The sequence below is a fragment of the Pygoscelis adeliae genome, unplaced genomic scaffold (genome assembly GCF_000699105.1).
Source record: "Pygoscelis adeliae isolate BGI_AS28 unplaced genomic scaffold, ASM69910v1 Scaffold74, whole genome shotgun sequence".
Taxonomy (NCBI): Eukaryota; Metazoa; Chordata; class Aves; order Sphenisciformes; family Spheniscidae; genus Pygoscelis; species Pygoscelis adeliae.
Genome location: NW_008824665.1, coordinates 2,669,782 through 2,687,662, shown reverse-complemented (window position 1 = coordinate 2,687,662; position 17,881 = coordinate 2,669,782). Strand labels below are relative to the sequence as shown.

The 17,881-nt window shown below is 36.8% G+C and overlaps 1 protein-coding gene across 2 annotated transcripts in view; it reads right to left on the bottom strand.

Moving 5' to 3' along the window:
• VWA8 (von Willebrand factor A domain containing 8) overlaps positions 1–17,881 on the bottom strand; it is a 201,097-nt gene that overhangs the window by 110,430 nt on the left and 72,786 nt on the right. For both annotated transcript variants that reach the window (XM_009322841.1, XM_009322840.1), the window contains 4 exons: positions 15,100–15,215; positions 14,107–14,213; positions 12,667–12,773; positions 9,294–9,365 (listed from right to left, as the gene is read on the bottom strand). In XM_009322841.1, coding sequence (XP_009321116.1) covers positions 9,294–9,365; positions 12,667–12,773; positions 14,107–14,213; positions 15,100–15,215 — 402 coding nt within the window. The remainder of the gene's footprint in view (positions 1–9,293; positions 9,366–12,666; positions 12,774–14,106; positions 14,214–15,099; positions 15,216–17,881) is intronic.

The window sequence follows — 17,881 nt, the reverse complement described above, 5'->3', positions numbered from 1 at the left end:
ATGCCTGAAAAGAATATTTTCCCAACTACAAAATAACACCGCTAGATTTTTTTCTCCCTCTCCTGTTCCAACAGAAAGAAGACCAAATAGCTGGTTTTGCGTATTTCTATCCATGCTGTTATCACCAAGGGTATTAACAGGAGTGCATCTCACTTTTGAGAGAATGCTCAGAGGACACAAGCATGGTGGAGGACCACTGTGAAGGAACGGAGAGAGCACAGTTACCAAAGTAACACAGTGAAGTCAATGGGAGCTGTGCCATGACCACATCTCACCCTTTCTTCATTTGTATTTGTGCATCTCGCCAGACTCCCCGCACACCTCCGTTTATTTCATTTTAAGTATACCTCAATTTCAGAACGTGATAGATTTTTTTAAAAGGTGCATGCAGTAGTCAAAAGCCAAAAGACATTCCCACCAGATTTTAGCTATTATAAACATGTTAACATTGCCCAACTTCTAGACTGCACTGCTTCAGAGAGTACATTATGTGCCTTCATAGAGGCTGTGGTGTACCACATAAAATCCTCGGTTGGCAACAGTAGCTGGAGCAAAGTTGAAGTCAAAGCTCTTTGATTCCATCCCTCCACATTCCTACTTCATGACAAGTTACCACTTCTCTTTGTCTCAGTTACTCCACTGAGAAGGCACGATATAATAGAAAGGAAGCTGTTCAGAAGGCCCTTTAGCACCATTAAAAAACTGCAAAAAAGAGCTTGGATGAGTTCCTTCCTTAAGTACTATTCATTAATGTAAGGCCAAGAAAAGTAGGTTCATGCCAAGTTCACCTGACCTTCATGGGATAAAAAATATGCCTGGTAGTCTTCTTCAGGTGAAAAAGAAATGTGGGAAATGCTAACCCATTTTGGAAAACCCTCTGAAATTAGTTTCTGGCACCTCAGAAACAAGAAATGACAAAAATGGCAACAAAGTCACCCTCCTTTCCCCTGAGTCTATAGCCAATGCCAAGGATCAAGCTGGATCTTCTGGACACCCACGTAGCTAGCAGTCAACTATTTAAACAGAAAGAATCAGAACTACCTTTCATATGAACATACTAAAAGACTGAATTGAACTTGGACTGGATTCAGAACGTAATCTCATGTAATTTGCAATTACTGCAGCCTAAGGTAACATTCAGAGGACAAACCAGTTCGCCATTAACACTTGCTGTATGTTATTTTATATATGCACTATTGTAGTTACTTAATTTAACAGAAGTATAAACATATGCTAATTAGAGAGAAAAGAACATCTGTGTTGGTGTTTCAGCTGAACTGAATAAAAATATTTCAGAAAGCAAATATTAGACAATTTTTATTCCGTCAGACATATGGGACAACTGAAATAGAAAAAGGGGAAGTAAGTATCTGCACTAATGAATAACAAAAAGGAAATTATGCAATTAGAAGGCAGAATAATCCCTTAGTTAAAAATTCTCCTAACTGACATTGTAAACACTTGTTACCAAGGATAAAATTACTTAATCTTCTAGCAGTAATTGCAGTTTCAAATATAAACAAGGTTGTTACGGGTCCCAGGAGGCATTTTGCAATTCAGGATGCAGCTATTACAGTAGTGGGACAAATTTCTCCCCTGCACAGCCCAAGTGAAGTCAATAAAGTTATAGTCCAAAAGAACTCGACCCAAGTTTTTGAAATTAATAGTTTGCCTCTTAAAAAAAAAAAAAACCACTGGGGGGGGGGAATCTAAACTGTGCTGCCTCATTTTTATTTCCTTTTAAATGCCTTGCAGGTCATATTGAAGCAGTTAAAGAGGTTGCCATGTTGTGCTCTTCATTACTGCCCTTCAGCTGAGACACTGCAATCACACCTTTTCCATTCCAGCACACTGCCATCCTGCATAGCAGAGCACCTGTTTCTTTACAAAAGAATGAAACAAATTTTGAAACTGGTGAAAAAAGCAGTTTATCACTTTTTCACCTTAGGAGATTTTATTTCATAGTTCATTTAAAAATTGTATTACTAGGGAATCTTGACTTTTCATTAAATTTTAGTATACAGAACCCTCATGTCAGAGTTCTCAGTTTGTGACTTCATAGAAAGAGTTACATTGGTAGCATCATTATCACAGAAACTTATGGCTGAACAATGAAAATGAAGAAAATGAAAACACTTTTTAATGTACGGTTTCTAACACTGCGTCTGGCACTGAGGCACCTTCCATGCCCACAGCTTGCCTGTTTCTGCCAACAAAATCATTTGCAAGAATGCATGCATTTTGATTGAGCCTGCTATTTTTACACCAGAGGATGTATTTCTGATTTAAAAAAAAAAAAAGTACTGTTATCACCAGAGCAACAAGCAGCACCTATACAGAACTCTCTCAAACACTCCAGGTGTTATTAAGCTCATCACTCCCTGCTTGGAACAAATGTGAATAATGCAGTGTAATAATTGCAGATGTGTCACCAGCAGACACTAGGCACTGCTACCAGAGGACCACTGCAATAGACCCTATCGTTGCTACCTCGCTTGGATGTTAGTCACAAAGGAAAATAGCTGCGCAAAAGCAATGGCGATTTAAGTCTTGCCCCAGCTGCAATGTATGTATTTGTCAGTCACAACAGTGAATGCTCTGTGGTTTAGGATCTCATTATTTTATTTTGAGTTTATCATCTGGGGCATGCAAAAATTATGGTGATGGTAAAATAATAAAATTTCACCATAAGAACAAATAAACTTAATTCCCTGATAGAAGTAATGAATTGAATGCTTTGGATAAATCTCTGACTAAAAGTCTAGATAAGCTTGTAGAGTTTATGCCCTTTTCTGAATCTGAAGTACAACCTTCCACCCAGAGCCCTGTCAGGCTAAACACAATCTTCACATTTCCAGCGAGGTAAGACAATTGTGGTTCAATGGAGAGGAGCATATGAAAAATTTACAATAGAAAGAATCTGTGGGAAGGAACATCCGAAAGAAAATTCATTGATTCTTGTTTTATTCTGGTTCTTCAGCGTAACTTGTAAAGGCAGAAAGCAATAATGTAAGCAGAGACACATTTAAAGAGCATGCCTATTCTCACATGTGCATATACTGTTATGACTATAACAAGTAAAAGAGAATATTTTCCGAGTTTTCCACAACTGCCACAAAGAATTCCTTAAGCAAAAAATATCATAGTATTTGGCCCAATTTAGCTCACTTGGAGGTCAGTTTCTTCATGCTCATAATAATAATAATAATAAATTGGTTTAGGATAGTACGTTCTTGCCTTGCTGAGGAAGCTGTCCATTTTTACACAAGTTTAAGCAGGAAAACATAGTCCTTTATTTCTAGAAAACTTGAAACAGCAAATGCTTGGCATTTTAAGTTTTCTGGTGACTGATATTATTACACTCTCAGCATCTACTTAATTCAATTTCACAATGAGATAAGAAGAATAATATTATCTTAGAAGGAAAGATCTATTCAAGCATGTCCTTTTAAATAACTTTAAGAAAGACTCAATCATTTGTCCTACTAAATTATTCAAGAATAAAATAAATTCCTAGTGGGAGCCCAAGAGTTCATTTAAGTTGATCTCTCAGCTAAAGAAAGGCAGCAGAAAGGATGAAATTACATTCTTCTATCAGGGAAATAAATCACCAAATGTGCCAAAAGGCCATTACATTTCTAAGTTTTTTTAATATATTTGTGATAGTCTGCTTACTGTGGGCTCACATCAACATTTTTACTAAGTGCTGCCAGAGATTTTGTCATGGTCTTCTTTCAAATTGTTTACAACAATATTTAGCACCTTTATAGAATTCTTCATTCTTATTCTACTTCGTATTTCTTTCTGATATTCCCTTATCTAGAAATTGTCTAATTAGATTGCAAGCTATTCAGGAACAGGCTTGTTTTATCACCTTGCAAAGTGCTTTCCTTGTACATGGGGAAGTAGAGGGGGAGCAATTTTGAACAAGAAGTACAATCCGAATTTCCACACCATCAAATGAAGGAGGACAAAATTTAAATGCTTTCTGTATTCAGCAGTAATTTAATAAACTGCATGGCATTTCTGATTATTCTTACTGATTATCAACTTTGTGTTTCTTGTTGAAAAAAGAACATAAGCAATAGGAAAGCCAGAACAAGATGTGGAACTCCAGCATCTGTTAAGCTTTAATAATAATTGTTGAAGAGAAGAAATACATTATTTGTTGTCTTTTTTTTTTTTAAAAACGTAGCTCTTCCTTATTAAGTAATTTACCATAAAAGCAGGATGGATACTGGTAACACAAGTATTTCATTTTCAAGGGTAGACCAGCTAGTACCAAATACTTAGAAATAGTGATAAAGGTTGCCAATGAAGAAAACTACAAGACAAAAGAGAAACTGGGAATTCTGGAAAGAGAAAAGCAAGCAGAAGATGACAAATAGGGAATGGTCCTGATGAACACTGAGGCTGTCCCAATGTACACTGCATTTCCTCTGTCCACTCTTCAGGAAGATTGACAAAGAGAACAGTCCTTATAATTTTGGTAACATCTATACGATAGGAACAGTAATGTCCACTCAGCCACTTTTCATTGCTATGCTCTACACTTTGAAAGTGGTGCAGAGACTATAATAGACGATGTAAGTGTAGAAGGCCAAGCACTGTGTGCCAAAGCTGACAGGGTACAGTCAAGCAGAGGGGCACAAGCTGACTAAAATGCACCTAAGAATATTGGCTGTATGTACTGAAACTTGAATCAATATAAAACATATGTATTATTTAAAAGACACATTATGGAATGGAAAAAGGCTAGTGAAGCATTGATGAAGACATGGCCAGGGATCACATGCAGTTCTCAAGGCACAGCAGAACTCCTGGACCTGGTACAAGCTGCATCTCTCCTGCTACATAAAATCGCAATTGTGCTGTTTTAGATAACTCATAGTAGGTCATGGTAGAAGTGTATTTTAAAGATATTTATGTACTATAATCAAATTTAAAGTATTTATAGTTATGCCATATTTACACAGTGAATGAAAATAGAGTGACTCTAAAAGCCAAAATGAATACAACTTGCTATTAAATACTTCCTGTATGCTAACTGTGCCCCAAAACCAGAAATGTTCAGGATTCGTTGCTACGACAAAACCTCTTTAATTTATGAGACTTGCTATCTGAACAGCTCATACTATAAATCATGGCAACAGAATAATGCCAAATAAAATATTTCAATTTTGTTTAACATGTGGTTAGGTGTTTTAGAACTTCAGGGCTACAAAATAATTCAGAAGTGACAAGGTTGTGAGCCTTGTCTCTCCAGAAAGCCACAAATCCCTTATAACTACCAATACTTTGTTTTGTATCTTCAAAGACAGCTGATGTTTGCCAAGACTTCACCTATGACCAATAAAGGCAAAAACGTCCAACACCTCTTTTTACACAACTTCCAAATGCAACAATTTGCGAAATGTTATATGCAAAATTTAAAATTGCGAGACAAAATAAAAGTGGTTTACCACTGCTATTTTTCAAGTTTTTCCACATAAACAAATTCTATTTATTAACATAGTTTCTCTCCTATTTGCCAAAGACAGGAAATTCAAGGAAACAGTAAAAGATACCAAGTAGTGGCCAATCCATGAACTGCACAGTGTCCATCAGGCAAAATTTCATGAAAACACAGCCTAAAAATTTTCCTTGGCAGTAAGAATAAATACTCCAGTCTGTGTCATAAAGCTCGGAAGCAGCTGTAAGAGCTATATGTAATGACTAAATAAACAGTCACTGCAAAGTTTGGAATAAGTAACCTTTACTAAACAGGACTCTTGCTGTTGTTTGCCTGTTGCTCTGAGAGTAATAAAAAGTTGCTTACTCTCAGCCAAGGAAGAAGCTGCTTTATAGCTGCTTTGAGAAACTATCGATGGTCGTAGTCAGTCTCACTCACACTCAGACTACAGGCTCATTCAGAAAGCAGTATCAGAAGCCGTATTTAAAGTACTGGCATTTCCTTTAACTGGAAGCTATTTCACAGCTGAAAATTCGTTATCTATCCACTGCCTTTCCCAAGGACCCAAAGAAACCTGTTTGCTTATATATGAAATGGAAGCACATTCCAGTTAGCATCCAAAATAAACCAACAACCAATGTAAACAAATATTTAGACGAAGCCATATTTCATGTAATACATTTATGCTGTGAAATCCTGGGCCATATAAGGTCCAGGGAACACACATGAATGAAGTCGGTAATAAAGTAGTTTACTTCAGAAGCTGAACACTTCTAAAGAGATCTGTCAGTATCTAACACCTGTCTTCAAATTCTCCTCGGTTTCATTAAGAAAACCAGTCCCTAACATCCAGCAAGATCATTTAATTTTAATTTACTGAACTTCAAATACTAATTGTCAAAGTTCATATCTTGAAAACAATCTTGGTAAAAGGACTCTCACCAGGCAGCTCTTAACTAAAAAGAATACACAAAAGAGACTACGTTGACAGACTTTGAAATAAAGAGAGAGGTCTTCAGCTAACAGGAATTTTGTATGTGTCCATGTGTTACGAAAATGGAAGAGGCAAAAGAGGAAAACCACACTCAGTCAACCAAGCAAAATCAAATCCAGTCTCAAAAAGAAAGACTACAGGTCAAGCCTTGCACACTGAATCACAGTTGAACGGGGATACTCATTTATATAGTCATCATTTTGATGGACCAAATTACGTTCTAAGGTACATGCCAACCCATTTAAATATCTAGGAAATGACACAACATCAAAGGGATGTTAGTCATATATTTTGAAATACCCAGGTTCAGAGTATTTGAATTGTCAGTTATTTACACTGAATTTCCATGAATCACTCATTCACCAACAAGAAGTACAACAAAAAAGAACTCAAAACAGCACTTCGTATCTCCACACAAAACATTATCTATTTCTTCCAAATGCGAAACACGGGTACACACTGACATATGTATCAAGCAATCATAAAACCCTACCTTCTTGTTACAGACTGAACTGTTAAAGTAACTGAACAGCAAAAAATCCTAGTTTTTAAATGATTTGCTTTACAAAAAAGGTATGAAAACTCTAATATCTTCGATGGGAAGGTATCTGCATATATAGCATGAAAGTATATTGATGTAATATGGTTCCTTTTAAAGTACTTTAACAGGATTCATCACATGCTGCAGAAATTTATAGTAATATATTTAAGGAATTAGCCAAGCAATTTCTAAATAGTTAGTGATCATCCCTGAGAAATCCAGGATGACTGGTGTGGTCCTAAAAGACTGCAGAATGACAAATACAGTGCTCAAACTTAAAAATAGTCACACATAAAAACAATGGAACAAATTAGTAAAGAGTAAACCTGGAAGTACTCAGAAGTATGTTAGCAATTAAAAGACAAAACCTGTAAGTATTACTGATTTGCCAAAGAGAAATCACAGCAAATCAATCAATTTTCCACTTAATGGTACAGCTGAGCTGATGTCTAGAATCAAAGCAGTATGTTCCAATACTTCAACCCAGTTAAATCTTTTAACACTGTCTTCAATTAGAGCTTCATAAGCTTGGAGAAAACGTGGCACACATTAAATTATTAAAGATGACTATACCACTGCTGGGAAAATACCTTATACCCTAGAAATCATACTCGCATAGACTTCAAAAATTTTTTGCCAAATTGGTAGAACATATGAAGCATGTGTCCGGGCCCTGAGTGTACCACCGGGCTCTGCAAGCTCTTCCCCCCCACCTAGGGTTTTACTTGTCTGTGTTGAAGGTCAGCTCTGACATGGTGCTGCTGCCCCACTGGGGTCCCCTTTGCCCCCCACGGCTTGGGAGTAAAGGCCCTTTCCTCAGTTCCTTCCCAACCTACACTGCGGCAATGCTGTGCCTGGTCCTGTACCTTGCTGATCCCAGCCTGGACCTGCTGACTTGACTTCCCAGCTTGACCTCAGACCTGCCTCATCACCACGGACCTGTCTGGCAGCCACTAGGCACTTGGCTGACCATGGCTGTTGTCCCCAGACCTGCTCTTCTTGCTTGGACACTGTGGGACTGTGAACCTTGTTATTAAGGACGCTGTCCCTGCCTCCATTCCCCCATGGAGGAGCCCACTCTTGCTATTCCCTGACAGCAGGTCCTGCAGGCAATCTGTACTATACAACATTTTCAATACCAACTCGGAAGCTGGCATAGAGAGCACTGTTTATGAAATAGAACAAATAGATCTCATTTATGAATAGATTAATTCCTATTTATGAATAGATGAAACCTTTTGGGAGGTTTCATCTGGCATCATCTGGCAAAAGTCTACAGAGGTTTCAAGTACAACAACTTCGTAAATTCAAGCTGTTAACAAAGACTCTAAATAGTTGAGACTGTATATAACTGTACACCGTACTTTTAATATATGCACATTAATAACAATTAGCATTTTATATTCCCTGCCATGTAGTTAGACCATTAGTGTTTTGTGTTAGACTTTTTCCAAAGGCTATTGCAAAACATAAAGAGAAACATCTGCTAGAAAATTATCGTATCCTTGCAAAGGCAAAGCTAAACTAAAGGGAGATTATTTTATGAGGGCAAAACCAACCTGGTAGGTTGGGAAGTATCACTTTCCTGAACACTTCAAACACACAGAAATAATAACAAAAGCTTTTCTTTTTCCCCAGAGCTAACTGCCAAAGTGTGTAATTCTGTTCAAGTCACCTAACAGTTTCAGTAATAGTTTTAAGATGGTTCTGAAGAACGAAGACTTTCAAACATACCCAACTGGAGAACATCTGCCCATACCTCATCTTGGGGAGCCTATAAACTGTTAGAAGGTGTCACCAAACAGCAATGACCAACTAAAAGAACACAACAGCCCCCATGATCTCACCAATAAAGTCTCCATCAGCAAAGATACTAGCCAAAGAATAAAGCGAATCTGTATCTCTTTTAGAGAAAACTAGTATTTTGCTACCAATAAATAAGCTTTAGATAATACTTACATGTACACCTCTTATCTACCATTGGATATTTTAAAGGAGAGGTTTGATACATAGCCAAGGATAACCAAAGCCGTTAACTGAAGATTTTAATGGTAATGGTGTTACATATAATTATTAATATTTTGACTTTTTACTCTGAGAGCAATGTAAAAAAACATTTAAGGCATTTACATTTTCCACAGATATGTGCCCATAAAACACATGGACACTATTAGATAAAGAATCAAAAAACAGGTCAAATACCTCATAGTACAAATGAATGCAATTTCAATGAAGTAAAACAGAGATTTAATTTCATTATTAAATAATGAGTTTGTTCCATGCATTGTAAGAGATGTTTAACTCACCTGATTGCCAACTAAAAGAAGATGTTCTCCCAGCAGAAAGTCCTTTAGCATATCTTCCATTACCATCATGTGCTAGAGAAACAAAACCACAATTTTCACCCCTGTTTTTATTACTCTCAAGTTTATACATTCACTAATGGTAGTAGTACAACAGGAACTTTACTTTCAGGATTTGGGGCCAAAATTTTTTGAACTTTATACTTATAGCTAATTCATAGCTATTTCATAGCAAGAGTCTTCTCAGCCAATAATAGCAGAGGCAATCTATACTTATAGCTATTTCATAGTTATTTCATAGCAAGAGTCTTCTCAGCCAATAATAGCAGAGGCAATCTATCCAGTAACTAAAACAATAAAACAAAAATACTAACTCTCCTTATATATTTCCTCTGCTCCAACTGATTGTGGGTATCTGATTTCCCTAAATATATTTAATTCTCCGTAATCGCTCCTAATGCATTTCCTTTTAGCTTAGCTGAATGCTTGTCACCCAGAGTGTAAGAACTTTCATTAATATGTGTATGACAATTTTCCAGCAATTGTACTGGGAGGAAGCAAAATGTATCCTGGTAGAACTTCACAGAAACCAAACAGAGGGAATAAAAGGCAGCTGACATGAATATGTAAATTATACACATTTATTTTATTAAAGATTAAATACCAGGTCTAGCTTAATGACAAATACACTTTTCTATTCTAATCGAACTTTATTTTCAAGGGAAACAAAGATAAGAAAATGCAAGCTCAAATCTAAAAGCGTTTATTATGTCTTACAACTTCTAAATTAGACTGCCTAATTGAAGCCAAAGTGCTTGAGATGTATTTTACATATATCCGTATCATAACAGGAAACCCACACTGTACATCATTTAACCTTATCTTGCTCCTCAGAAATAATTTGTTTAAAAGGATCGAAAGGATTTAAGGATAATGTGGTAATGCAGACTACTTTACTCGCAATAAAGTCGTGTATATTTCTCCACTGTATCTAGTAAAAATAGGTCATCTGTAAGTAGGCCAGACAACCTACTTAGAGAAATGAATGCTTGCCTTTAGATAAACATATATATTTTTTCACATTATCATCTCATCTCTAGTATCCCATTTAAAAAAAAATAATTAAAAAAAAATCAGTAGCTTGCCTGTAATTTCTGAGCATAGAAATGCTCAGTTTCTAACTGTGTGAAAGACGTTTTAGATTTCCAAATCTCTCGAGAACAGAGGCTGGGAGTGGGGGAAGAAAATCTTGTAAACACAGCTTAATACCACAAAATCCTAACCAGGCATGTCAAAAGATTACTGAATATTCAATGCACAATTTAAGGAGAGGACTTCAAGGCAAATTACTATATTTTCTGGCATGCGTATACACTGGAAATTTGTAACTGATGAGAACAACTTTGACCAGACACAGCATAAATTCTAGGAAGTCAGTTTTACCACACACACTGATTACATTTTTTATTTTACTGCTAAGGCATAAATACTTCTCCTCCTGATGACTTCTTTTTTCATCCTAAATTGCACAAATATGTGTACATTATAGTTCCCCTGCAGAACAGCTTTCCCACAAGAGATACTATGTATTGATACTACTTTTTTTTTTTTTTTTGCACCAGGACATAAACTAGCATTGTATTAGGATGCATGCAGACATTTCAGATAAATTATTTACACAAAGGATTTGTAAGTAGACACATCAATATCGTGTCAACTTTATCAATCCATGTTCCCCAAAGCCTGGCCTGAAAGTGGCATTTGGCATATCACCTAAAAACTATTTCCATCCCTGTGCCACTTGTTGTGGACCAACAGCAATGTTGCATGGCAATGCCAAATTCCACTGGAACATGAAAAGTTTCAAGACCAAACACACAGAGGCAAAAACTGTGTATTTCATTACATTGTGCAGCACTGCAAAGGGCTGAGGATATACTTTTTCCTCTGTTTCGGTTTATTTCTGTAGTTTTTAGGTAACGGAGAGGAAGTATTGCACTAGACTCATAAATCAAATTTGTTCTCCAGCAGGTTTTGCTAAACGATCATTACAGCACTTGAATCACCGAACTACAAACTAGCAATATAGAACATAAGAGTAGAATTCATTTAGAAATAGGAACAGCTATCCTGACCAGTATTTAGTTGTTTCCTTCAGCATTCAGAATGCATAGCTACCAGGGACAGATACAGAGCAGTTCGTTCTCTGCAGCATTTTTAACAGATGTTGCCTAAATAAGAGAGATGCATAATATTTGAACACAGGTTGCGTACAGTTTTCTGAAGCTATAAGCAAGAAGGTGGAAAAACCAATGCAGATGTAAGTCCTAGCAAGACTCAGGATTTCGTTTCCAACAGACCCAAATTAAGTACTTCACCAAAATGGCAACACAGAACAAAATCTCACATAAAATGTTAGTGGGGAAGAAGACGACTGTCATCTGTTCCCCTTGCACAGCCTGTCATCACCTTCAGTAGGTGATACCCATGTACCATAGCCTTTCTGCAGAGAAACTGCAAGGGAGGAAAAAATAATAGGAAAGGAAAAGTAAGCAAACCCACACCAGGCCCCTAAAAGAAAAATATTTCACAAGATCATGCTATCAGTGTTGCCTTTCTGAGGCAAAATATTCTAAAGGTAACTCAGAGGGTAATTCTCTTGCTAAGGATACGCTTGTCTGACAGTTTTGAGGCTTCCACGCTAGATGGAGAAGAAAGCTGCAGTACACCTACCTCGACAAAAGGGGTGGGAGGAAACAAAACCCAAAAAACCACAGTCACCAAGCCCTTCCCTTTTACTGTGTTCACTAATTACTCCCTTTTATTGTGTTCACTAATTACTCCTACTCTTCACTACTACACACTAATTAACACTAATAACATTAATGACTAATTAATAAAGTAAACTAATTAAAATAAATAATTAATACCCAATTAACTAATAACTAATTAACTAATTACTCTTTGCCTTGCTTTTGAAACATGCAGTTGTTAATTCTAATAAAAGGCAGGTACAACTTCATGCGACAAGCCTGTAAAACACGGTCTCAGGATGGAATTAATAATCCAGCCCTAAGAGTGGATCAGTCCGGGGGGGGGGAATCACTCAACCCAACATCTGATCAAATCATTCTAAATAAAATTCAGTTTCAGTCACTGTTACTTCATATTTTGTGAATGTTCAACAGGATTTTTACAATTTCTTCACAAAGGGATGGTGAAGACACATCTGAAATGAGCATCAAATCCTAAAGAAACTACTTAAGAAATATACCCTTGAAATTTAGTTAGTACATTATTTAGTATATATAAGCATGCACATTAGTACACATTTAACAAACTTTTTGTACCTCAGAAGCCAGAGATTCGTACTTACTTGTGCATTTTCATAAAACAAAACATCAGGCACTTTCATTTTCTCGGCTGAGTTATAAATTGGCATCGTCACAGACCCTATCTTCAGAATCCCGTTGTTTATTTCACCTAGACATTTTTCAGGAAACAAGCAAATGCATTACTTACAGCATCCTCTGAGAAGACATGCAATCAATCCCCAACACTTGCAAGTGATGATTTACAAATTTTAACAAGGCTGTGGGTTGCAGTAAATGAATTCTATCTAAAGAAAGAGAATGCTTGGAAGCATACCCGTTAACAGGAGGTTGCATTATCATGAATCTGAAATCTCTTTAACATTGCAAAGAAGTCTATTACAATAAATGATGAACAGGTGATCTTAAGGGAAAAGTACCACAAGAAACACTAGAAGTTGTGACCACTGCCTTGGTTCAATTTCATACTCTCATTTTATTATCGGAATATCACTCATATCGTTAGACTACATTTCCTCAACCCACAAGTTTTCTCACTCTCATTCTCCCTGTTCTCTCTCCCTGTCCCACTGGAAGTGGGGTGCGGAAGAGAGCGAGCAACCGGCTGTGTGGGTGCTCGGCTGAGAGCCGGGGCCAACCTACCACAACAATATACAGTCACTCTTGATTCTCCCTTTCAGCATTGCATTTTTGCTCAAATGGGTTAAGGCCAGAACATGGACACATTTAACACTTTGGTGAAAACTGGCTGAATTTGCACTCGTTGAAATAACCTTCAACTACAGCTCTGAGAGAAAAAGTACGTTAGAAAAACTTCTGAGATCAAAAGAATCATAAATTCTGTCCTTAGGAAAATAACAGTTAAGTGTAAACAATAATATTGTGCAATAAAAACAGAAATAATTTTTTGCCACTAATTTCTTAATCTGGTATGGTGTAAAACTGAAAACAGCCAAATTTCTAGACAGACATTTTTAGTTATTTACCTATTATTCTAGATGGTTCTATCTTTATGGCACGAAACAGAGAAACATAAAGAAAATTCAAGGGATGTGTCCAGATAAAGAAGAGAATGGTAAGCAGGTAGCATCACATAACTGGCAAGAGTTCAAATTATTTTATGTATATAGTTTTTATATATACAAAAAATGCAAATACAGATATAATAATACATGGATGGCTGCATATGTATATGTATATACATATACATATGGCTTCATACATATATTATACTGTATATAATTGATACATTAATATATCTCTATTTACGTATATATTTTTATATATACACATACACAAATAAAAAATATAAAAACAGAATCCATATTAATTAAAACCAAAGATGTATTCGGATAGAACAAAGTCAAAGGGATATTAAGTGGAGCAAACTACATTTAATTTTGAGGATAATTAATACACCTTTATATGCTCAACCATCCAAGTAACATTCATGAAGAGCAGGACAAAAGATGGCAGAAGCTTACATGTGTAATCCTTTTCCTCTAGTTTCTTCATGTCATCTGGACTTCTCTCAATACGAGAATCCTGCAGATTTTTATGTAAAGCTGATCTGGCAAGGTTTGGTAAAAACCTAAATGAAGAAAAGTAATAGGGAGGTTGTATTTTAAGGATTTTTTTTTTAAAGTTCTCAGTATTTTCTGTAATCTAAAATCAGTATGGAGCTTTACTTGGACCTCCAAATCCTGAATGTCTATTCCTTTCACACTCAAATAGTCTTCAACATTTCACCTATCCCTAAGGAGAGAAACTGAGCTTCTTCCATAAGTGATGAACTATATTTGTGGCTGCGTGCTCATTTTAAAAGGCTTCAGTGTTATCGAATATGGCAACAGGATTCTAACGTAGGATGGATTAAGACTGGAAGTATGTAATGTCCTCATTCCACTGCCAGTAAGAGCTACAATAGAAACAACGTTTTTTTCAGAAATACCTTTTCTCTTGACTCAGTTCACTTGGACCCCAGCTTCCAAAGACAAAGAGTAAGCTCTGAGGTGTCCAGAACTAGGCCCTTTCAGATTTCCAAATCTTTTGATAATTACAATTTGCTTTCCTTTTTTTTTTTTTGGGGGGGGGGGACAAGCAAAAAAAATAGATGTTCATAACTTTTCTAGATACAGCTTTTAGAACCAAAACCAATCCTCCAACAAACATCTAGTTGTACTAGTTATTAATATAACTCCGCTTTGACTGTTTTGAGGCAGTGAAGTAATACTGATAATGGTGACCTAATGTATATAACAAAATGAAATATCTTCATAAAGATGAGAAAAGAGTACAAAGTCATTTCTACTTACCTCCTAGGTTTGAGAATACCACAGAAATACTTCTAAAGAAATGACAGACTTTAAGGAGCAAGACAGCAATTGCATTATCTACTAAAACACATTAAAGGCTATCTTGCATGTTAGCAACTGACCAAGAAGTTCTTGAACTTCCACCAAAACTAGCACTTCTACCTGGAAAGGCAGGCTTTATTAACAGCATAGTAAAGGTTTTCATCTGGATGTTGTGACAGTCGACGACAAATTCGCAGTAGTTGTCGAGTAGATAAAGACGAAGCCAGTGACTGTGCCTGTCAAAAAATACAAGGTAGTTTAATTATTTGATCTCTGGGACTGGATCTCAGGGATTTAAACTGAACCAGTCAGGAGAAAAAAATAATCCAAAAGGAATTATCTCAGCTTTTCTCCTAATTCATAGGTGCTTTCTGCCTCCTACAACAGCTTGTGCTTTTTAATCTGCAAACTTGTAATCCTATATTTGTTGCAGTAATTCACTGCCATGGAAATCATGATGTCATCAAAAGATTAGCTTTATGATTTCACTTGATAAGCAACAGGAAGAAAAATGTGCTGATAACTGAATTTTATTCACTACATAAAACCTAACACTAAACAATATTAACAATAACAAGGAGGTTAGCCACTGTAAAAGGGTCAATGTCCTAAAAACTCGTCTGCTCTTCACAAACTGAATATGAACTCCACATGTAATCCTCTGGCAAAAGGGTCTGGCAGGATTCTTGGACCTATAAACAAGACAACACTGGGCAGCAGTAAGGAGATTGTATCACCTCTGCACACGCCTTCTGGGCGGGCCATTACTGGAACACGGTGTCCTTTTCTGTTGTCCACATGTTAAAATAAATGCTAAAAACTGGACATGATTCAGCAAAGAGTTACAAAAATGATTCAATGCCTGGGAAGGCAGACCTCAAACAAATACAGCAAAATTTAAAAAACAAACAAACAAAAACCCAAAACAAGCGACCATGTATTTAAAGAGAGATATAAAGACTGTGAAAGAAATCATTCTATAATTGTATCTACCGGATGAAGGTATCTAATACAAATAGGTTCCTTATTTTAGCAGGAAACACACAACAATGAGCGTGAACTGATAAGTCACGCCATGCTTTGCCTGGGTCAAGTGAAATATTTTAATTAGGTAATTTCAAAACATTTTGTTTTGGTTCATATAAATGATTTCTAACTGCATTGTAATTATCTTAATAGCTTATGCTGTTTCAATTGGAAAAAAAATCCTGAAATTTGCCATCCAGGGAGAAAAAAAAAATAGAGAACAGCAACACTTCATGAATTTCAGAGCCTTTTTGCCCCCCTTAATAATTTTAAGCATGAGAAATGTCTTAACACCAATTCTTTCTCCTGGAAAACTGCAGTTTTGACAAACAGGCATTAATATTTAAAAAAAAAAAAGAGTTCTACGAAATTGTACAAAACTTTTCTCAAATGCTGAGAAAGCAAAGATAATGCTATTTAGTATAGCTCTGAGCAATGAGCAAGAAAGATTTAGATTGGGCTAACTGCAAAGATTACTACTGCTGCTCCTCCTGCTTTCATGGACGGAAGATTGTAACGCATCTTCTGAACCATCGTAGTTTACCACCCAGCATTATGGACACTGTGATGTAAATGATGGCATTTCAGTGTTATTTCAAGATCTACTCAGCCAGGTGTGAAGCATGGGCAAGAGAGAGGGGTGAGTGCCATATCCTTGTTATCCCTGCTCACTAGCCAGAACCCTCGCTGCCTTTGGAGATTATATTCTCTTTTCAAAAGTATCTTAAACAGCTGAAAGGTTCCCAAGTAAGTTTTCACAGGTAAGCAATCCTCCTAACTCACAACCTATGGGACTGCACTGATGGAGAATGGCAGCTGGGCATAGTAACTGAGGTAGTGTATTTCATACATTGTGCCACCTTTATAAGTCCAATTTCAAAGGACATGGGCATTTAAAGTCTACATAATATATAGCATCAGATCCTGCACTGAAATAAATAAGCATAGAGGACAGGACCACAGAGGAAAAGCTGTATCACATCTTCTGAATATTTGCAACTGGCAGTTAAAGTTTTAGGAACAAAATTTCCTCTTTTCTCTTACCTTTTTTTTTTTTAATTTTATATTGAACAAATGTAAACTCAAAATTGGGCTAGCAACTGTCTTTGTAATATATATCTATGAGGCATCTAATTCAACAGGATCTTGATTGTGGTCTCTAGATTCTATTGTAAATCAAGCAAACAATTACAATGACGCAGACAACGCCCACAGGCTGAATAGTTACAGGTATGCTTCTATTGTTAACAAAATCGCTTTAAACAACAGTTAATATTTCAGGATAATCTCTGGCAGAGGCTGTCTTACTTAGGCAAATCTATAAATAGCCTGACATACCTAAGGTACACATTCCAGCTCTCCGCACAGGTGTGCTATTCCCAACATGTCTCATGTCACTGCTGACCTAGAAGAATCCTCCCTTGATCCATACTGTAACTCATTTCTCATCCAACATAGAATCAGAGAATCATTAAGGTTGGAAAAGACCTCTAAGATCATCGAGTCCAACCGTCAACCCAACACCACCATGCCCACTAAACCATGTCCCTAAGCACCACATCTACACGTCTTTTAAATACCTCCAGGGATGGGGACTCAACCACTTCCCTGGGCAGCCTCTTCCAATGTTTAACCACTCTTTCAGTAAAGAAATTTTTCCTTACATCCAATCTAAACCTCCCCTGGCACAACTCGAGGCCATTTCCTCTCGTCCTATCACTTGTTACTTGGGAGAAGAGACCGACACCCACCTCGCTATAACCTCCTTTCAGGTAGTTGTAGAGGGCGAGAGAAGGTCTCCCCTCAGCCTCCTTTTCTCCAGGCTAAACAACCCCGGTTCCCTCAGCCGCTCCTCATAAGACTTGTGCTCCAGACC